The sequence below is a fragment of the Sprattus sprattus genome (genome assembly GCF_963457725.1).
Source record: "Sprattus sprattus genome assembly, chromosome: 2".
NCBI classification, from domain to species: Eukaryota; Metazoa; Chordata; class Actinopteri; order Clupeiformes; family Clupeidae; genus Sprattus; species Sprattus sprattus.
In genome coordinates this window covers 14,806,442-14,829,085 of record NC_137921.1, presented here as the reverse complement: position 1 = coordinate 14,829,085, position 22,644 = coordinate 14,806,442, and the positions used below count along the sequence as shown (strand labels likewise).

Below are 22,644 nucleotides of genomic sequence, written 5' to 3'. Positions count from 1 at the left end.
TCAGATAAGAGACATAGTTCCATCTAGTGGTCTAATCATAGATTACTTTTCTTAATATTTCTTAAATAGTAATACGTTTGATAAGCAAGTAGAAACATATCTGGTGAAAAATAACTGTCTTTATTATTTAGTAAACAATTTCTTGGTTGTATTCACACTACAAGCAGCCGTGGAGAGAAGCCTACAGACACATACACTCACTCCAGTTCATAAATATCACCTAAACAGTGTATAAATATTCCTTTCTATTTCCATCTTTTGACATTCATCTGATATTTCTCTTCGCACTCTAAAAATAACAGCTCAAATCCTTGTCACACATTCATACCTCACATACACACACACACATGTGTAGAGACACACACACACACACACACACACACACACAAACATGCCTATACAGAGATTGCTTGAAAGAGTAACATACAGGAAGGAACAAAAGGGATTAAAACACTTTTAAAAAGATGGAACCTCTATTTACACATTAGTTCATTTGGTACCAATGATACACATTTTATGCATTAGTGTATTTCACTGATAGTCCAACCTACAGTGGCTTGGGTAAGTTTAAACCTTGACTAGAGGGGGATCATTTCATTACTCTGTCACCTACAGACTACTGTGGGGGACATGCTAACGTCTTGTCACTTAGTAGAATTCTAAGAAGAATTTCATAGGCTTACCATTTGAGAGAGAGAAAAGTAAAAGCTACTGAGCTACGGCTATGACGGAAGCTACAAAAAATTCAACATTTGAATGTCACCAGCATACAATAACATACATTCAAATATTGTGCTTTCCAAACAAAGATTCAACAAGAGGTTTTTCAGCTGTCGTGAAAAGAGGAGATAACTAGAAAAGACAATGGATCAGCAACCTCATAAAAGAACTTCCCTCGTAAAATTAGTGGTTTGATTTCACATTAGCCTCTTCCAACAGAATTAGCTTGCGCCAGGGCTCATCTGACAGAAGACCATACTTCTAAACCTCCCTTATCATTCACACTTTCCCTATGTGTCTTTTTGTTGTCGAGGACGGACAGACTGGGTTGGCTAAAGCTTGATTTTATAAACAAACCAAAAACAAAGGGTCAAAAAAAAAAAAGAAAGAAAAAGAAGACAAAAAAAAAAAAAAACACCCATGAGCAATGCGAGGCACTTCAATGATTCTTTAGGTCCTGTGAGGCTGAGTGGAGTAGGGCATGGAGGTCTTGCAGGGCCAGGCCTGTTGATCCAGGACAACTCTGTTTGACCTTTCACCCCCTGGACCTCTGACCTTACGACTCCATCTCGTCCTCATCTAAGACAGGGGGCACGAAACTCACCGTCTCTTCAAAGGTGAGACCTGTTGGGAGGAACATACAGAGCGAGAAGTGATCACTACCTCAAACAGAACTCCACAAGAACTTTCCATCCCTGGAGAAACAAAAACATTTAAGTTCCAGAAAGTTAAAGGTACCGTAAGGGTATGTTTGCGTCCCACCCCAACAATAAGGAGAGCCGATGTATCTCTAGGTTTAAGAGTTGTACTCATTTATTTTATATATTAAGTCAGAAACTTTCGCAACAGAAATATCCGCTGGGAGAACATGTTGAGAAAAATAATGCTCCCTTTCTATCAAGTAGCCTCTAAGGTGTTCTGAGAAAATGTTTCTGCTTGTTCTTTTGCATCAGATGTCTGTGGAAACATGGAGCTCATGGAGGCCCTTCCACAGAACCTCTGTGAGGATGCAGTAAGTCTCTTTTGTGAAAAAAGACTAAGATTATATGATTTTAGTTCTTTGTGTTTTATCCCTTTTTAAAAAAAAAAATGTGTCAACACTTCCAATTCTCAACAACTACATAAAAAAGCATCCAAAACAAAGAATCAAGACAAATACTTGTCCCTTCAAAAATGAATCATTGTAGGTCTAGAGGCATATTCATTATTTCACAACAGAAAGCACTTAGTGCACTTTAACAAAGTCATAATGAAAGTGAGTAATAACTCACTCAGAAAACGTGATTTAATGTCTGATAGAAGTGGCTGTAGAGATGCACTCACGTTTCCACTCATCGATCTCAAGCTCGCGGCTCTCAAAGCTCTGGTCATACGGCTCTGCCTCAGGCTCATCCTCTGGGTCGTGGTACTGGGCGAAGTACGTGTGGGCCAGCGCCTCGGCCGCTGTTATCCTCTTGTCCGTGTCCAGAACCAGCATCTTCTCCAGCAGATCCACCGCTGCAGGTGAACACACACACACACACTAGAATTAGTCTCATCACACCGTACATTATATTTCAGACTAATCATGACATTTAGTTATATTTTATGTGTGATTTTGTACACAGTATTTGGTTTCTCATTTCTGTGACAACTGCTTTAATGATTTACAATTACTTCATTCTGGTATTTACTGAAGTATTTGTTTCTACATTCATTCACTGACATCCAGAAAGTAAACTAAAATATGTTCAACTATTTGGACTGCATGATCACTAGTCCATACTGACCAGCTTAGTGTTAAAGTTAACGCCATTGTGTACATGCATTGCACTGCAACACTAATCCATCCACTAATACCCTGACACCAACCACAGCATGGGAGGAGGGTGATGATGGTGATGGTGGTTTCTTTGTTACGGCTGAGGGCAATATTCCCTCTTGTATGCCAGAGGGTCTGAACACAAGCAGCCACATGGATGATTACTTTAGTTTTTTAAGGATTAGTGCATGAAGAGGATTTACCAGTTTCTTCACTCATTAATGTGTGTTTAACATTAAGAAATGTATATGATGAGAATAAATACCGCAGTATAGTAGAAGGCTTAACTCTAAACAGGAAGTTTACATGGCCAGAGCCTATGAATGTGGTGCTGCTGGTGTAACTGTTGAGGGTGTCATACTAAGCTAGCACCAGAGTGTGTGACTGCTAGGCTGGGACACCCAGCTAGACCTTTAATTCGGCTCTGATCTGGCTCTGATCTGGGTGCTCTGTAGGTGGTGTGTTTGAGTGATTGAGTAGGTCTAGTCCTCCTGATTGCGCTGCACTCTTACCAAGTGGGTTGGCTCCAATGAACACGTCGGTGAAATTCCTCTTTGGCATCTGCGGTAAGGAGTTGATGTAGTTCCTGGCCTACAAAACGGGGGGGAAATGAAAGACGTGTAATTGTATCATAAAACAGATGAGACACAAACTTGTTTTTTTCATCGTCACTGACTTCATGCTAATACACTAATCTCCCGTTTCTGGATTCCTCTAAATAATCTACAATCGGGTCCCATCAAACGAACCAAGATGCCTAAAAAAACTGGTGATAACTAACAGTCCCTTTCATAGTATCCTAGTGAATATGACATGGAAACACCGAAATGCTCAAGACGCAGAAGATAACCCTGTGATTTCTCAACAGTCAAAAGTATATGGAACATGATGCTAAAACTGAGTCAGTTAAAGGTTGTAGAAAGTTCATATACCTCTTGTATCACAGGTATGGACATAAATCAGACTTGTAATCCAATATCCCTATCCCGTAACAGAAATGCTGGCCATTTAAACAGTCTGTGGCTACAACACAAGGTTATCTGGTTAAATCTGACTCCTGAGACTGCCTGTGCCCTTATGAGGCATTACTGTGCTGAGTGTCTACTATTGTAATGGCTGGTTAGTATGCAATGCTTTAATGCAGTACACGGGACAATAAGCAGGCAATTTGAGCAGGCAAATGATTGTGCTGGCAGCGTGCTTTTTCCATTACGAGGCATCTACATTATCACAGGTGCAGACGAGAAGAAAAGTAACGAAAAGAAAGAGAAAGAGAGAGAGAGAGAGAGAGGGAGACGGAGGGTGGTCGACTAGAGTAGAAGAACAGACCCCAGACCATCTGTGATTTTCCCCCCCCCCCCCCCCCCCCCGTAACTTTCTATACACCTTATCATTTCCTTAAGAGAACATAACTCAAACCAATGGATGGTTGAATGGTAATGCTTAATAATGTTATGAAGGCATGTTCAATTTCCAACTCAATTCAATTCAATTTCATTTCTATAGCACCAACTGAAACAATTGAAATTGTCTCAAAGCGCTTTCCACAGCCAATGTGTGTGTAAGCATGTGTGTGTGTGCGTGTAAGCATGTGCGTGTGTGTGTGTGTGTGTGTGTGTGTGTGTGCGTGTAAGCATGTGTGCGCATGTAAGCATGTGTGTGTGTGCATATAAGCATGTTTGTGTGTGTGTATGTAAGCATGTGTGTGTGTGTGTGTGCGTGTAAGCATGTGTGTGTGTGTGCGTGTTAGCATGTGTGTGCATGTAAGCATGTGTGTGTGTGTGTGCGTATAAGCATGTTTGTGTGTGTGTATAAGCATGTGTGTGTGTGCGTGTAAGTATGTGTGTGTGCGTGTAAGCATGTATGTGTGTGTTTGGGTGTCTGGTTGTGTGTGTAAGCATGTGTGAGTGTAAGCATGTGTGTTTGAAAGCATGTGTGTGTGTGCGTGTAAGCATGTGTGTGTGTGTGTGTGTGTGTGCGCGTGTAAGCATGTGTGCTTGTAAGCATGTGTGTGTGTGCGTATAAGCATGTTTGTGTGTGTGTATAAGCATGTGTGTGTGTGTGCGTGTAAGCATGTGTGTGTGTGTGCTTGTAAGCATGTGTGTGCATGTAAGCATGTGTGTGTGTGCGTATAAGCATGTTTGTGTGTGTGTGTGTGTGCGTGTAAGCATGTGTGTGTGTGCGTGTAAGCATGTGTGTGTGTGTTTGGGTGTCTGGTTGTGTGTGTAAGCATGTGTGAGTGAAAGCATGTGTGAGTGTGAGCATGTGTGTTTGAAAGCATGTGTGAGTGTAAGCATGTGTCTGAATGTGTGTGTTTCCAGGCCTGAGTGGGCGCTCACCTCGTGGCTAGGCATCCTATTTATTAGCGAGGCGGGGGGCGTTCCAGTCAGCCTCATAATCTGCTGAAGCTGGTTTATGTCTTTGAGGCCTGGGGTCAAGGGTCAACAACACAAGCACTGGCTCTTGAACACACACCTGCTCATTGTCAGTCATTTAAAGAGGGATGCAGTAGTTAGCATCTTTGGAGTTTGGACTGAAAGAGGAGCAGGGGATTTGGGGGGTGGGGTGGGGTGGGGAAGTTCACGCATGCAAATCACAAGCGGAGTGACACAAAAGGACACAGATTATTGTTGAGGTCGGCAAAATCTGAGGGCAAAGATCATTAGCAATCTCAAACGGAGGTACGCCGGGTTCATTGAGTATCATTTCAGCATTTCTGAGCTCTTTGCTCTGATTCTGTGGCAGAGAAGGACACAGAGGCGGCGGCACTTCAGGCTTAGCAAGCTGCAAGAAAATGTTGCGTGTTATTGTTAGTGCACGCACGCGCCCACACTTGTGCACACACACGCACACACACACACACACACACACACACACACACACACACAGCCGGTCTGGCGCAACGAAAAACCGGGAGAGGCGGCGATGTGGCGAGCAAAGGCACTCACAGACTCTGAGGAGAGTTTCATCAACAGATCAGTCCCTGGAGTCCCCACCAGCAGCATAATGAGTTTCAACTGATCAATATCTACTGACGACTCAAGGAAAAGGAAATAAAAAACACCAACAGTAGCCAAGGTGTGTCACCCCCCTCACGGCATGTGTGGCCTGGAGGTGACTGGGGACAATTAAGTAGATAAAAAAGAAAATAAATAAAAACACCAAACCAGGAAGTTCTGTGGAAAGGCAGTAACAAAACAACAACTCTGGTTGTTGCCGCCACTTGTGCCCGCACCTCATCAACAGCAAGCGGTCTGTCAGAGGAAAGGTTAGTTTAGTATGAAACAGTCAGTGAGCCGAGGTTAGGAGCAGCTATGCAGAACACCTTGTGTCGTTCCCAGCAAGCAGGGAAGCCTGTTCACAACCCTTTGGGAAAGTACAGACAAGCAGACAGACAGCTGTGAGTGGGGTGTGAAATATGGCCCAGGCTTAATGTACTTCAGGGGCACCTGGCAGATGAGCTGGCGTGCAGGAAAACATGTTCAGTGCTGTGCACAGAAGCACAAATAAGCGCATAGCTGCAGTGTTTCCTAAAGATGTGCATCTCAGAGTCTGTGTTAAAAGACACTGTGGGGGAGTTACAGCTGACTGCAAGGTTTGCTGTTAGGAGCTGGAAGAAGGGTTAGAGTGCCGGTACATGAGTGGGAGACAAGGAGAGGGATACACAAGACACACAAACGGAGGAGGAAAATCAAGCATTATTAAAAGTATCAACTGCATTATTGAAGCATAAAGAGCATTGGTACTGGTGAAAACAAATTCTGATATATTATTATCCAAAAATTACGCAGCATTAGAAGGCTCCACTCCAGAGAGAGAGAGGGAGGGAGAGAGAGAGAGAGAGAGAGACTGAATGAGAGAGAGAGAAAGACAGAGAGAGAGAGAGACTGAATGAGAGACAGAGAAAGACAGAAAGGAAGAAAGAGAGAAAGGGTACGGCATGTTGACGAAGCTGTTACTTTGTGAAATGCGTGGATGATATCTCCTGTGAAGCCCTGCTAAAGCAGGAAGCAGAGAGCAACTGCGTCAGAGAGAGAGAGAAAGAGAGAGAGAAAGAAAGGCAGAGAAAGAGAGAAAGAGAAAGAGCGAGAGAGAGAGAGAGATTGAATAACAACATGGGTTGTATATGAGCACTGTCTATCACAACATAAAAAAACAGGGTCAGGGGGTTACAGACACAGCCATGTAAACATCTAGAGAGCCTTCAGAGTGTACCCTGGCGTGAGATCAGGGGAGTATTATAAGGGTGTACTGCAGAGAGATCAGGGGAATATCATACAGGTGTACTGCAGAGAGATCAGGGGAATATTAAAACAGGTGGAAAGGATACGGTCAGTCCCGGGGAATAAGGTCCTCCCAGTCAGCAGCTCGGCCATGATGCATCCAACCGACCAAATGTCCACTACAGTGTAGAGAATTCAAAATAAAAAACAGGTATTTAACAACACCAATATGATCGAAAGAACTGCTATTTGCAATTATGTGTCATTTTATTTTTGAAAAAAAATAATTCTGCTATAAATAAGTATATGCATGTATGATTTTAACATTGCATCAAAACTAACAGATAGATTTCCCTATCAATACTCCATAATTCACATCATGATTTCAGTTGATGAAAAAAAACACAATGGTTGGAGCCAACCAGTTGTACCAGTCATGTTGTAGTGCATCCAGTTGAGCATGATCTCAGGAGCTCTGTACCACCGCGTTGCCACATAGCCAGTCATCTCATCATCGGTATGCCGGGCCAGACCAAAGTCCAGGATCTGAGAGAGTGAGAGTCGATAGAATGAATGAAGACATGATAAACAAACAAACAAAGGTAGAAAATGAGAATGAGAGAGAAAGTGATAAAGTGATTCCAAGGCCCCTCCAGTTAGCTGTGGACTCGCTTTGACTGTCAGGCATGTAGTTCTCTGTACTTGTTTCAAACAGTGTGTGTGTGTGTGTGTGTGTGTGTGTGTGTGTGTGTGTGTGTCCGGCTCCCCTATCCATCAACTCACTCACCTTCAGCTCACAGTCCTCATTCACAGCCAGATTACTTGGCTTCAGGTCCTATGAAAGGGGCGAGAGAGGGAGGGAGGGAGAGGGTGAGAGAGTGAAGGAGGGGGTCAGAATGAGCGACCGAGGAATATATGCATATACTTTTATTGATACAGCTGACTTCCTGTTCATTCAAGGTCACAGCAATTGCTTCCGGTCATTATCATATCACACATAATTAAAACTGATAAGTTACTCACCCTGTGTATGATGTCTGCCGAGTGGATGTACTATAAAAGACAAACCAGTAATGAGAAACACACATTCGATATTTACATGAGATGAAAACCCACAAAACACCTTGTTCCTTAAGCGTGCATTCTGAACTAATTTACACTAAGCTCTGTATTTGACCCATGGAAATATCGTCACTTAATGTTTTACTGCATGGAGGTTAAAAGTTCACAGGGCAGGTTATTTAAAAACATTAATTTAAAATATTTGCTAAGGGGGGGGGGGAGCTGTGGCGCAAGCAGGAATACCCATGGGGACCCGGTTCGAGTCCGACTCGCTGTCATTTCCCAAACCCTCTCCAGCTCACTTCCTGTCTCTATGTACTGTCCTATCTGATGTAAAAAGCCCAAAAATATTTGCTAAGAGTATATTGGAAGCACTGTATCCCATGCTACAGTGGTGGAAAGGTTTATAAATAGCATCAAAAGCGATGTGGAGGACTGGGCCACGGGATAGGGTTACGTGTGTTGGTGTTTAGGAGATGCTTGGCATGCCAGCGGCTTTGACTAGTTTGGGAAGAGTCTTGTCACCTTGAGGCCACGCAGGATCTGGTAGATGAGGAACTGCACGTGGTCGTCCGTCAGCTTCTGGCACTTCACAATGTTGTTCAGGTCTGCGCCCATCAGGTGGGTCACCAGGTATCTGAGAGAAGCCAAAGAGGAAGTGATGCACATGGTCATGAGAGAGCACTTCCTTTTTCAAAAACCTACTTCCCAATTTGGCAATAATAACATGGTGCACATTATTTCAGGGGGGGGGGGGGGGGGTACATTACAAATGGTATGGCACAACATTTAGGAATACAATTTCATACCAAAGGCTGTTTGTGCACACTTGATAGCATAATGTGTTTTTGCCAACACCAATTGACCTATCGCTAAGCCCCGCCCCCCATTGTGACAGCTGCTAAATCGGACACTTTATCAGAGCTGACTAGAGTTTACAATGGCAGCTATCAGTGACAAAACTATATCCTAAGAGGCTCTAGACAACTTTTGGAGACAAAAGGACCTGATTTCGCCTAGAAGGCTTCAAAAGGGACTTAATTATGCAATGGAGGGATATGTATACAATTTAAAACTCGATATGGTGGATAACAAGCTTAAATTTGAGGCGAGAATTTACAGAGCTCAATGCAAGAGAAGCCTAACTCACGGTCATCGCGATTGCAGATAAATACATCCAATACCAGCATTGTTCATGCACCGCATGGGAAAGATACAATAAATTCACAGTCAGTTAATTTAACTAATCTGGAAGGCACCGAGATGTACACCTACGTTTATTAACTAGCAGGAACCTGCCCCTGACAGGACATGTCCAAACCATGGCTATGGTCCTAACGGTTTAGCTTGTTAATGTAACCTTTTTAATTACCGGCATGCGTGTGTTTCGTTCACGTTGTCATGTTAATCCATTATTAAACCTATCGTTTGTTTAATAAACTGTCCCATAACTGACAAAGTTACGCTAGCGCAGCTATTGAATCATTAACGTTAGCTAATTTGAACCAGAGATAACTTGCCTAAGCCTAGCATAACATCAGTGGTGAAAGTAAGCAGGTACTGTGAATAATGAGTAGGCCTATGCCTTTTATCATGTAGGCTTAGTTGATTGCTTTAGCAATGGGAAATTCTAACAAGAGTATGGCAGCTAATGAACGTAGCGTAGCGTTCACTGTGCGGTCTGTCACACAGCTTAATCCACCCACCGGAGATATTTTGGACCGGTCTTGTTTTCGTTTAGGAAATGAGATACAATATACCCCATTGCCTATCTTCTCACGATAACTCGTATCAGTGTTGTATCTATCCCATGCACATCGTTTGGCCATTTATGTTGAAACTACATTACCACAATTAGCCTACAGTACACACTTGTTTTTGTCCCGTTGTGGCTTGGGGAAAGGGATGAAATATACCCCATTCTGCAGCCTATCGGGATACCTACTGTCGGTGTTACGTGTACCCCAAGCACATCGTTTGACCATGTTTTTTTTTTTTTCATAAGCAACATCAATCGATCATTAAATTATTGAAAAAGGTCTCCTCCCTGTTGTTTTCAATGGAGTTATCGGAGCCGATGTCCGAGTCCCGTTCAGGCTGGAATGTCATTGGTTCATCTGCGTTCTAAGTGCGGCGCTTAGCGACAGGTCAATTGAATTCAGCAGAGGAAACGCCATATTAAAAGGAACTGTGTTTGTTTCACTTCCACTGTGTTTCTACTACACAGCCTCTCTCACAGCCTGCCAACAGAGCAGGAAATGGACTATCGGAGAACTCCACTTCACATCCCATTTATAAACTCCCCCTGGATCAATTTACGCCTTCAAATGCACAGTCACTAGCAGGGTCCGCCTGTGGACTGCGTGGTGTGCTTCTATGCGCCTGAGACTGGGGGGGGCGTGGGTGGTTTCTTGTTGGAGAGTGAGGCTTGATGACTCAGCGATCTGGGCCTCAGGCTCCCTGGCCGCACGCCCCCGCAGAGTGGCCGTCGCGGGCGGAGAGGCAGGGCCGTCAGCAAACACGGAACACAGCAGCCTCTCAGCTCCACAGAAATTCCTCTTGTTTAAACGTGCAGCAGCTTTTGCCACCAGTACACAGAGGTCTTCACAGGCTGCATAGCAGAGCCGTCAGAGAGTATAGCTCTACAATAACTCCACACTGTCAGTTTTCCGACTGCTGCAGAGGCGGGTACTACCAGTAGGTAGTCAGGAAACAGCCAATAACATAGACTGCCTTACTGTCCCTCCTCTCTGTGTCCTTGGGAGATTTGTCTACCTTATGCATGATACTGCACAGAGGTCTTCACAGGCTGAGCCCGAGCACAAGCGATGACACCGCCGCGAAACACAGCGAATAACAACGAGGACTCTGCCCCAGTCTCGCCCTCATTCCAACTCGGCTTCCCAGCCTGTTGCTAATTGGTCAGTTCCTCTACCTTAGTCGTCCTGCTTGCTGCAGAGAGCACCACACACGCAGTACCAGTGACCTATTAGGAATCGTGGCGAATAACGCCAAATCTGAGTCGTCCCATCTCAACTGGATGCTTCTGATTCACTCTGCGCTCCGGTCTTGAACGCTTCCTCCACTTAAGCTGCTGTGCATTTAGAATAATTACGTTAAGTTATGATTGGACGCCTATCCTCTTCCACCATCCCTTTAATAGAGACATGTTATTTATAATGTGCCCATTTTATCTCCCATTATTAGTGCTGGAAAAAATAGCTCCCTGAACTATGTACGTCCATAAAAAGGTCTGCCTCTTGCCATTAAAAAAGGTCCTGTTGCTGCAACATCACGGACTGTCCACGTCTTTGTGAGATCTGAGCTAAAGGTTGTTACTACACACAAGAAGTCTAATAAACAGCCAACCCGGATTTTATACTGGTTATTTGGCAGACCAGTTGGCTATGCGGATTATTTGTCGACATGAAGGCTGTGTTTACAAAAGCATATCTTGTTGGAGAACAGTATAAATATTTTCACTGACGAGGCTGGCATGCTGTAACACAGCCCAGCCTAAGCCTGGTGCCAACACAATCAAAGCTTCTATGTGTCAGTATGACTGCTTGCTGTCTGTCTGTCTGTCTGTCTGTCTGTCTGTCTGTCTGTCTGTCTGTCTGTCTGTCTGTCTGTCTGTCTGTCTGTCTGTCTGTCTGTCTGTCTGTCTGTCTGTCTGTCTCTGATCCGCTCTCTCCATCACAATCTCTCACAAGCATTCAGCCTAAACCTGAAGCAGACCCAACAGTCTTCAGTTCATAGAGCTGCAGGCCTTTCATGGACCTGCTGGGCTATGCACACGCTACTTTTGGACAACACAGACTAGCACAAAGCCAGTCTCAGCTCGCACACCACATCTGCTATTTGTCCTTGCAGTAAACACAGATGCCATCATATCCACAGACCATAACACATCAATGGCACCTACACATGCAGTATATATAACAAATAAACCACACACAGTCTCTGTGCGGTCTGGAAAATGTAGGTATTTTTAGGGGAGATCGCCTCTGGTTCCAGACCCCCACCCCCCCCCAATCCTCCCACTGCTGACCTGTTCTGTTTCCTACATTGAGGAAGAGGAGGAGAAACAGAAAGAGGGGGCTGGGAGAGAGAGTTAGATATGAGAGAGAGAGAGAGAGAGAGAGAGAGAGAGAGAGAGAGAGAGAGAGAGAGAGATAGAGAGATAGAGAGATAGATAGATAGATAGATAGATAGATAGATAGATAGATAGATAGATAGAGAGAGAGAGAGAGAGAGAGAGAGAGAGGACAGCATAAGAAGATCAAAGGAGTGGTAGAATGAGGGGGAGCCCTATACAGAGAGAAAGACAGATGGAAAAACAGATAAACAGACAGAGAGAGCAACAGACAAAGAAATAGCGAGGGGGAGCTGGAATGGCCTCTGTAGCTCCCACGCCTCCACCACCTCCCTCTCCTGCTCCTTTTCGCTCCTCTCTGCATGAGTCACGCAGTATTTTTGGAAGCAGCAGAGAGCCTGGCTCTGAATTAGCTATGCAAGTCCCTGCCTGCACCCCTCTCTCTCTCTCTCTCTCTCTCTCACACACACACACACGCTCTGTCTCTCTCACGCTCCCTCGTTCTCTCTCTCACTCACTCACTCTCACGCTCGCTCTCTCTCTCTCTCTCTCTCTCGTGCTCGCTCGCTTGCTTGCTCTCTTTAGATAAAAGAAGAGCCCCTTCCCCTCCGTCTATTTAGTGGTCTCTCCCCATTTGTCCTCTTCCCTTCTTTAGAACATGGCTCACAGTAGTGCTCCCCAGTCTAGTCAGTGGTTTTCCCCCGTACCCTTTTCCCACTCTCCTGTCTCCCATCTCCCTCTCTGTATAGATCACAGGAATGCACCATAGTCCTGGTCAGTGGTCTTTTCCCCCTACTCCTTTCCAAGTTTCTTCTCTTTCTATCCCCCCCGCCCCCTCTCTCTCACTCACTCTAACCTCCTCACTTTAGATCCTGTCTCATATGGTGTTTCCCAAGATCCCTTTCCAAACAATCTCAAACTCTCTCTCTCTCCCTCTTAACTCTCTCGGAACTCACTCCCTCCCTCTCTCTCTCTCTCCAAACTCTTTTCCCCTCTGCAGGCATAAAGCACATGGAGTGAACCCGCGCCGTCTCCTCACAGGGCTTAGGGAGGCCGCCTACATTCCTTTGGAAATGGTTGTGTGGTGTGGCATGCTGGACGAGGATATGGAAACTGGAGATCATGTTTTGGGGCGGAGGCAGCGTGGCTGTGTGGGTGGTGTTGTGGCAAGAGGCAGCCTGTTCGTCTGCTTATCGGCTGGTGGAGCGCTGTGGATGCTGCTCACTATCGTTTCACTCTACAAATGTCATGTTGGCACACTGTGCAGATTGCTCCATGCAGCCGTCACAACAGCAGCACACACAGCAGAACCAATACATGACCTCAGGTGACTGACTTATATTTGTTAGGTATATGTCAGAGGTCAAAGTTCAAGGTCACTTGAGTCAGCTGCAAAAATTAAGACTTTAGTTATCCACCGCTGATGGCATAACAAAGGATCATCTTTCCACCTCCTATGTAAGACGCACATGATACCCTTTGGTTATATCAGTGGCGTTAACACTGGGAGATGAACCATTGCTCTTGTCAAATAGGATACGTGAGTTCAGGGTACTCTGGCCTACATGATCCAAACCACAGCAGCATCATGCAATGGTAGCCTGAAACCGCTCTGCTCGCTTCACCCGGAAGGGGAGGAGGGGAATTCAAAACCACAAGCTTATCTGGACACAGGATATCTGCAACTGCAACCGAACTCAACGAGAAGGGAGGGAATTACACACCGAATCGACAAAAAAAACCTCACTATTGTTTGGGATTCTCTTGAGAGTCAATACATAAACACAAAAAAAATTGTGCTTATTTATTTTTATGTCACTACTAGTACATTTGTAAATATTCCTCACCATTTGAAATATTCATCATTTCCTTGCATGCACATAAATATCAAGGATTTGTTTCCTTTTTTACCAAATTGGTTCCTATGTGCTTCTCTGTCAAGCAAATGTAACCAAGACATACAGTTTTTTTTTCCCTCTGAGATGGGTGCCAGGTTTGTGGTCTTCACACCTTCAACCCACCGATTGACAAGCAAACACCAGTGCACCTTCGCAGAGGTTTAGTGTCGCGCACATTTGCATGGATGCACTGACAAGTAGAACATGGCCCCTGCCGCGCCTCATCTAAAGCGGGCTCTGCACTGAATGTAGTCTGCTGGAGGTAATACGCTTTCATCAAAGCAACACATTTGCAGTTGAGCAACGTGTTATCAAAGCAAGAATCCAAGGTAAGGGAGATGGCTGGCTAGTGGCTACTTCTAGTGCAGAGCGTCTCTTCACACTTGAGATCAAGGTCACAAGAGGCACACAGAAAGGATGTCATGAGCAGTTGTTTTGCAGGATGGAGAGAGGGAGAGAAAAACAGATTCCACTCACAGATCATTGAAGTCATCCACATTGGTGTCAGGAGTGAAGACATCCAGCAAACCGATCACCTGCAACACAGAAAGCAGAAGCATGAGTTTGGACATGAGTGGATCTACATCCCTGGGCATCTACTACGGCTCAGAGCAGAAGCATGAGTTTGGACTTGAGTGGTTCTGGATCCCTGGGCATCTACTCCTCAGAGCAGAAGCATGAGTTTGGACTCGAGTGGTTCTGGATCCCTGGGCATCTACTACGGCTCAGAGCAGAACCATGAGTTTGGACTCGAGTTCTGGATCCCTGGGCATCTACTACGGCTCAGAGTTCTGATGAGGGGACGGGCACAGGGGAGGAAATGGAGCAAACGAACAGAAACAGTTCTGGCATTCAGGACAACCTCTGGCATAACTCACTGAAAGACATGGGTCATCAGGGAGGAAGAGAAATATATATATATATATGTATAGAGAGAGAGAGAGAGAGGGAGGGATAGAGAGAGAGAGACCGAGGGAGGGATAGAAAGAGAGAGAGAGGGAGGGATAGAAAGAGAGAGAGAGGGAGGGAGGGATAGAGAAAGAGAGACAGAGGGAGGGATAGAAAGTGAGAGAGAGAGCTTTGGCATTACTGTTTTGAAGTCTTGCCTGTGAGGTTTTGAGACAGAAACCACAAAGTGCTGCAGACGGGGTAGGGAGGATTTAGGTGCTCAAAGGAAAGGGAACAGAAAGTCATCAAAAAGGGAAAGAGAGACAAATACATACTTACATAGCCAGAGTTTTTTTCTCTCTTTTGATACCAAGAAAGAAAGTTTGTTTGAATTTGAGCAAGAAAGGAAAAGAGAGGGGAAAGTGGGCAGCAAGTGAAAGAAGGAAAGCAAGAAAGCAAGAAAGAAATAACGAAAGAGAGAGAGAGAGAGAGAGAGAGAGAGAGAGAGAGGCAACAAGAGAACGAGAAACTCACATTTTCATGTTTCATGTGTTTGAGAAGCCGCATCTCCCTGTAGGTGCGCTTGGCGTGGATGATGGACTGGAATGGCCGAGAGAGTTTCTTCACGGCAACACTCAGGCCAGTGTGCTCATCAAACGCAGAACTGCAAGACATACACATGTTCATCAAGCCGTTATCATAGTAATAACTAGGCTGACGCATGCCAACAACAACTACATGCAAATGTATCTTGTAATCTAACTGGAATGGCAAGGTATTATTAAACCCATTGTCACAGGGTCAATTTGCAGGAAGCACATGTAATAGTGAAATACACTAGCTGGACACGTGCGTGTAAATGTAAGCTAATGACTTTAAACCATACGATGCAACAATTTTCCCCTCTTTGATTTATGCTTTTAAATGAGCAACTACTTGAAGCATAATCTTTAAATTAATTTTGATGGAATATGGTCATGTGAATAATAAACACAACTGCCATTCCCATAAGCAACCCAGGCCATGCTATATGAAGTTCTGTGCTTTGGATCGGAACACCACACGAAAAGCATTAGAAAAGATGCCAGCTAGCAGGTCAGCTGGTGGGGTTTTCAAGATCTTTGCATGCTTTTAGGTAGGTACCTTGCGAGTTTTGCACCTACACTCCATTATGCTCATTTTAATTGGGGATATTGTAAATTGCATTAACGTAATGGCCACACACATACAGACTAGTCTCTGCAAACTAGCAGGGCCCACATACACACACAAGTGCCACTGAAAGAAGAAAGTTACAGAAACAAAGAAACAGGAAATCACAACTTGTTTCTGCTAAATATAATTCCCCTCATCTCAAACTTGTTTTGTCTCCTTTCTGTTTTCCTTTTAAAACACTGTTGCACTCTTCCCCTCACATGTCAACATTCACAGGTGACAATTTATTTGGATAGTCTGCCTACACAGGCTTTACAGATGGTTTATTGAAATTCAAATTCAGTCTCTCATTGTTCACTGCACATCACCGTAACCGAACCCGACCCCTAATCACAACCAGAAGTATGTTGTTAACAGAGTTTCAACAGGTTGTTTGTTTATAATCCGAGACTCTCTAAATAGTGTTTAGGGGACCATGCAAATAAAGTATGACCCATTCACAACACAAGAACACCCATCCAACTGTGGCAACACCTGGGGCAGCAGGGTGCAACACATTAACCCATTAGTTATGGAAGCCATGCCTTCGTCTCAGGATGTATTACATCAGACAGGCTTAGTGAAACTACACCCCAATAATTCGGGTCGAAAATCTGGCCATCAGGTGTGAGTGGTAATGTTGGGTGGGCAATAACACAGAGACCTTACAACATTAACTGTAATCGCACAATGTAGTACAGGAGTAGGTGGGAAGAGAGAAGCTTCACCCCTCAAATCTGGTCTAAAATCCTCCGGCTGTCAGAAGAGACTGATCCTGTAGGCCATAACAGGGCCCCTGTCATTCTATCCTGCCTGCCTGGTTGCCTAGCACTCTGTTGATAGTATTCTGTATTCACTAAACACACTGGTGGCAGATGGAGGAGCTACCTTAACAACCCCAATGTCCAAACAGCCCTATTCCTCTTAATTAAGAAGATTCACTTTAGCCCTGCATATCTGATATCCAAATATAACACTGCACTCACACATGTTGGGTGTCTGTATGAAGTATTTCAGCATTTACTTTGTTCTGGTTTCGCCACCATTTATCTTTGGAATAATGGGTAACGCTTATGCTTCTGACACATACCAATCGTTTTCCTGTATAGAACAAACGTAAACGCACATTGTAGTATCTGTCCACCAAGGGCATTTCCTGTGCAGCAATAAACAAGACTGAGAAAGTGTGAAGGTCTTGTGGTGGAATGCTTTGCAGAACATCAATATGTCAAAAACAAAGACTTAGTCGGGGATAAACAAGTGAATCTCGCAAATAGGTTAAGACGTCTGTGCCGCTGAACGGTGGTTTCGAGGGGAACCACAACAGTGAATCATGACCTAGTAGCACTATGAGTCACTCCGGAGAAGGAGCAGGATGACATCACTGGACATACAGGAACAGATGTCCCACTCACATCCAGACAAGTCCAAATGTTCCTCAGCGGTGACGCAACGTTATGCGTAATTCTATGTCCTTGTCCCTTGGCTTCATCAGTTCAATAAAGTCACTAATGATGTCTAGTTGAGTGATCTATCCCTTAAAAGTTAGTTTGACATTGCGCCAGTGCATTTTATGGGCGTTCACGTCTCCTATAGTGTGTTACAGTACGTTATTTCGGTCAACTGTTTGCTGTTCACGTTACCATTATGGAAAGGAAATGCACGGCGTTACATTAATTCTTGGCTCATCCAAATGTTTAAACATATTTCCTACTGTCTATTTATTTACCTGTCATATTCACAAGGCAATCCGAAGATTGCACAAACTACAGGGTTCCACAACCGACTAAACGTAGCACGACTGGCTAGCCGTTGATGAAAACTTGTGGGTAGCTAGCCACCTCGCTATGCTAAGCGTAGAAGTCTTGATCACTGCATTTCCAAACTAGATAGGCAAGTTAACGATACAACCAGGCTCTAACTATCGTTGTATGATGATTACCCACCATTTCTCCATAAATAAAGAGACACAAAGCTCACGGATAGCTGGCAAGCGAAGGCATGAATTCCCAGTCCTATCACATTAGCATAGATGCTAATGTGTGGCGAGGTCTGAATGAATGAAGCAATCTCACATAGCGCAAACAAAGACAAACTGCAATATTTACCATACTGATCCATATGCACCAGAACCAACGGGGGTCAATTTCTGGTATCGTACAGGAACCACCCAGACAGTCTTGTTAAGCTCCGTTCGATAGAAGGGACTTTCTGGCTGCGACATTCCTGCAGAGAAAACCACTGACGAATAGTAACTTCTCCTTTTCCTGGATCGGCTGTGCAGGCTAACCAGCTAACTTCGATGGTAACTTCGTGCAAACAAGGCAAAGAATATGTTTCGAAAGTATCTTCAAAACTGCGAATGACTGACAAACCTAAAATAGTTTATTACATATGCATGCCTCCAAAAGGCGATTCTAGTAAGCCCATACAATATAAGACGAGGCCAATGAACATGATTCAGCCACCGTCCCGCTTGTCTCTCCCCTTCCCCTGCGCAACTTTGCAGCACAAGCAAATCTTTCGCGTTTGTCACTTCCCGAATGTGCCCCCCGAATCTGTTAACTCTCGCGAGGTGAATCGGACAATAAAACAGCCAGAGTCTCAACTTAAAATTTTATTAAATGCGTTGTAAATAAAGACATTATAAAGCTTGCACAACACGAAGCAGTATCACAGTTAATTATAAATACAATTTAGGACATAACATTCATAGTGCATCGTAGCCTATTGTGTTTAATAATGCAAACCTACTGGTGAAAAAAACATCGAACAAGTGTCTAAAGCCTACCGTATAGAAAAACGGTGTATACATATTTCAATAAGCTTTAGAGAAACCAAAACCAGATTTAACTTAAATAAGCCCTTCTTAATATCTAAAACGTTTAAAAAACGTACATGTTTAAACAAATTTAGGAGTAAAAGAAATCCAGAAGGTTTTGGCCTTGTGCTTATTGGTAAAATGTATCACAAAAAACACCAGGTTGATACAGCTCTAAATTACCCTCAATGGGCATATCAAATAACCTTTTGGGATAGACTTCCAAGCAATGCTATAGTTTCATAACATACATTAAACAGAAAGAAGGGTTAAAGGTCGAATGCTGTACATCCCAACCCTTGCACCTAATATGATATTGTAGTTAGTTACTGCAACTTGGTGGATAAAACTTATCAGTAATGTATCAGCATTCTCCATTTCTTATGTCTTACAAAAATGGGGAAGTGTCTGCATCCTGTTTGTGAACCACATCATACAAATATGCCTTCTGTAAACCACATCATATAAATGCACCCTTTTTTAAATGTCTGTTCTCATTCAAGCATTCTGTTGGGAAAGGAAGTGGATAATAAAATCCTATTAATGATCAACTCTGCGATAGAGATACAGAGTTATAACAGCTGTGTTACCCAACACATTTCAGACGTAGAGCCACTAGATGGCGCACTATTCGGGAGTCTGCAGCCCATTGCAGCAGAGTTCATTTCAGAAACACAGGTGGCTGCACGGATGTCCCTGGAAGAGTTGAACCAACCTCAGCTCATCTCCATCTCCAGACCAGATGATGACTTGAGGGGCACAGTGTCAAATCCATCAGACGTCCTCTGAGGGGGAAACCACCACACAAAAATAAATACATAAAATAAATATATACCGTATATCAGTTTTCTTACTATTATACAATAATATTATACAATATATATATATATTATTGTATAATAGTAAGAAAACTGATATACGGTATATATACGGTATATATTTATTTTATATATATACATATATACATATCTCAGTTTTATCCACTGTATCTTGGCCAGGTCACAGCCATATGTATTGCAGAGTCACCTGACATCTACAGTGTTACATAATCAATTCAATGTACACTTCTAGTCAACCCTTTCATCTCAAGCAAAGGGCAGTAAACCCCACAGAGCACACACACTGAGAGGATGGCCCTGGAAGGATACTGCTGCTTGATACACCTGACACTACAGTCCATACAGGAATACACATATAACTGATGCAGGTTAAGACAGTGGGCTTTTGACTCAGAGGGCATCTCTGCATGAGCATATGTACCTCTCTGGAGAAGGACTTGATCTTCCCGAAGAAGGACTTCTTGGTTAGGTAGATGAGGTCATCCTCAGCATCCTCGCCCTCCATGATGGCACAGCTGTCTGCAGCTGGGAGTTCACACTCCCTCTCACCTGCCGTCATCATCAGCTTGGAGTACTTATATTCCAGTCTACAGCAGAGAGAGAGACAGAGAAAAAGAGAGAGAGAGCGAAAGAGGAGGGCGACAGAGCGAGAGATAGAGAGTGGATGAAAGGTAAGAGAGTAAGAAAGAAAGAGAGAGAGAGAGAGCGAATTAGGAGGGGGACAGAGAGAGATAGAGAGTGGATGTAAGAAAGAGAGATAAAGAAAGAGAGACAGAGGGAAAGAGACAGAGACATATAAAAAAAACATCTATCTTAACCTGCGACATTAACACTATGCAATCTGTAAAATGAAACATTTTTTACAATAGAGCACTTCACTAGAGGGTGGAAATTTGAACTTAGAAACACCGTTGTGATTTAGGATACTTCATGAGGTCATATAGATCCTTAATGCAAACTTTGACACCGGAATCTTTTTTTGCAGGATCTATCTATCTATCTATCTATCTATCTATCTATCTATCTATCTATCTATAATACATTCAATCTCTGCAATATTTTCAGGACTATATAGAACACTTCAAATCTCTGAGGTATTTGTACAATAGAGCATAGTGTTTTCCCCCGGATAGTGACACCTGTTGAAGCCGAAGGTCACTAGGCTGAAGGTCACTCATCTAAAGGTCACTAGGCTGAAGGTCACATAGCTGAAGGTCACTCACTTGCGTGTCTTCTTCCAGAAGTAGCAGCTGATGGTGATGAGCAGAAGAGCAGAGACGCTGCCAATGGACACCCCAAACTTCAGCCAGAAGTCCAGAGTCACACACGCACTAACCGTCTGCGAGGGCAGCGTCACCCCCCCAAAACAGAGCAGGGACTGCTGCCACACATAGGTAGTCCTCTGGACACACACAAACACATCAGTAGACAGACACATTTAAATTGGGTGTGACCATGTATTCACATAGACACACATGTGTGTGCTTGCACATACTAACAGAAACACACATACAAATAGTGGTACAGACACACACAGACACACACACACACACACAGACACACACACACACAGTTATACACATGTTTCCCTCCTCCCCCACACCTGTGTCACCTGACCCCCCCACCCACCCTCAAGACCTGTGTCACCTGACCCCCCCATCCACCCCCAGATCTGTGTCACATGACCCCCCATAGGTGGTCCATTTAAATTTACATTTAGTAATTTAGCCGACGCTTTTGTCCGAAGCGATGTACAAAGGAGAGAACAGTCAAGCTAAGAGCAATAAAAACCTGGGGCCGTATTCACAAAGCCTTTTATCTTACCACTAGGAGTGCTCCTAACTCGCGCTAAAACCTTTTACGTAGGAGTCATTTCTTAAAAGTGATTCACAACGGCTCTGAGACCTACTCATACTAAGGATAATACCAACTCCTAAGCTTAAGATAAAAACTCCGTTGCTATGGATGACGTCGCTTCTCATGCACGAGTTTAGAAGGGGTGAGGACGGTGATTGGTTGTTGACATGCTCTCTCATTAAAAACTCATTTGTGACGTCTCTCTAACAATCCCACTATATCGACTGAAAATAAGAGAATAACCTAGGCTTCAAATTAAGTCATATTAAATAGTTATGGACAGTGCAGTTAGCAGAATGCACACGCATGATGACAAGTTTGTGCATCCAACGGGAATGACACTTTGCACGTTAAGAGAAATATAAAGCGATCAATATAAAATATGGCAATTGCATGTTATCAAGGCAGTAATAATTAAAGCACCCAGCAAACTGTTAGGCTATTATATTTCCAGCCCTTGACCACTTCAAATATCAGCACATGCGGCCCTTTAAGCCCTCCAATCTTAATTGATCAAAGCGAAACGAACGTGAAACGTAGGCCTATAGCCTAAGCGAAAGCCTACTGGTCCCAGGACCAATAGCCACTGTCACCCCAGCGGCATCCAGCTGGTAAGTTCTCAAAAACCTGCTGCAGACCTCTCTCCGTTGAAATGCACAAGTCATCGGTACATCCAACTGTTGGATGATGTGGGGTCTACAGTGCGTTGATAGTTTGATGAATTAAACGGCTGAATGATGATTCCCAGTGTCGTCATTTGCGTTTTCCGCGAAGCCAAATAGGCTATCTTTGTGTTTCCAAACATTTCACTTCGGGACACATCGTTGTTTAAAGGCGTCATTGCATCCCGCGCTAATTCTACGACAATATTAATACCTTCACGGTTTAAGCAATGTCTTTTATCAATTCCAAGTCGGCTGCAGCCATCTTACGATTTTTTGTGAATAGGTCTTAGTGACTTAGGAGTCCTCATGAGGAGTTTTAAGCTGTCCTAGACTTAGGTGCTACTTTTAGGGATAAAATATTTTGTGAATTGCTCTTAGTAAAAAAAATTAGGAGTCCTACATTTAAGACTGACACGCCCATTATTTTTAGGAGTTTCTCCTAAATTCGCCACTTATGAGCTACTTTTAGCCCTAAGATTCTTTGTGACTACGGCCCCTGGTGTAACAATAAATACTACTTAACATAAGAAAAAGAAAAAGGACATAGAAAGAAAACGAAGTGCAGGAATGTAACTGCTGA

At 43.8% G+C, this 22,644-nt stretch overlaps 2 protein-coding genes across 3 annotated transcripts in view; both read right to left on the bottom strand.

Moving 5' to 3' along the window:
* Window positions 1–109: 109 nt before the first annotated feature.
* On the bottom strand, window positions 110–18,370 carry mapk14a (mitogen-activated protein kinase 14a). 2 transcript variants are annotated; one of them, XM_080833674.1, is made up of 12 exons: window positions 17,991–18,370; window positions 15,223–15,352; window positions 14,278–14,336; window positions 8,332–8,443; window positions 7,768–7,797; window positions 7,532–7,579; window positions 7,176–7,290; window positions 6,852–6,923; window positions 5,470–5,549; window positions 3,034–3,112; window positions 2,044–2,217; window positions 110–1,344 (listed from the first exon to the last, which is right to left on the bottom strand). In XM_080833674.1, exons 1-12 carry the CDS (start codon window positions 18,104–18,106, stop codon window positions 1,277–1,279), a joined length of 1,083 nt encoding a protein of 360 aa, XP_080689800.1. In that variant the 5' UTR covers window positions 18,107–18,370; the 3' UTR covers window positions 110–1,276. The 2 variants fall into 2 exon arrangements, with proteins under 2 accessions (XP_080689800.1, XP_080689801.1); XM_080833675.1 differs by lacking the exon at window positions 5,470–5,549 and adding an exon at window positions 4,861–4,940.
* Window positions 18,371–19,419: 1,049 nt separating this feature from the next.
* The window catches only part of elapor1 (endosome-lysosome associated apoptosis and autophagy regulator 1), a gene marked incomplete at both ends in the record, with an annotated part of 19,646 nt that continues 16,421 nt past the window's right edge, over window positions 19,420–22,644 (bottom strand). Inside the window, 3 exons of the mRNA XM_080833235.1 lie at window positions 19,420–19,488; window positions 19,964–20,129; window positions 20,766–20,944. Coding sequence (XP_080689361.1) covers window positions 19,420–19,488; window positions 19,964–20,129; window positions 20,766–20,944 — 414 coding nt within the window. The remainder of the gene's footprint in view (window positions 19,489–19,963; window positions 20,130–20,765; window positions 20,945–22,644) is intronic.

Coding starts and splice junctions, on each gene's coding strand:
- mapk14a (XM_080833674.1), bottom strand. CDS start 18,106: ATGTCGCAGCCAGAAAGTCCCTTCTATCGAACGGAGCTTAACAAGACT. Junction 6,924..7,175: donor GATGCACTACAACATGACTG/GTACAACTGGTT, acceptor TCTACACTGTAG/TGGACATTTGGTCGGTTGGA. Junction 3,113..5,469: donor TGAAACTCTCCTCAGAGTCT/GTGAGTGCCTTT, acceptor CCCGTTTTGTAG/GCCAGGAACTACATCAACTC.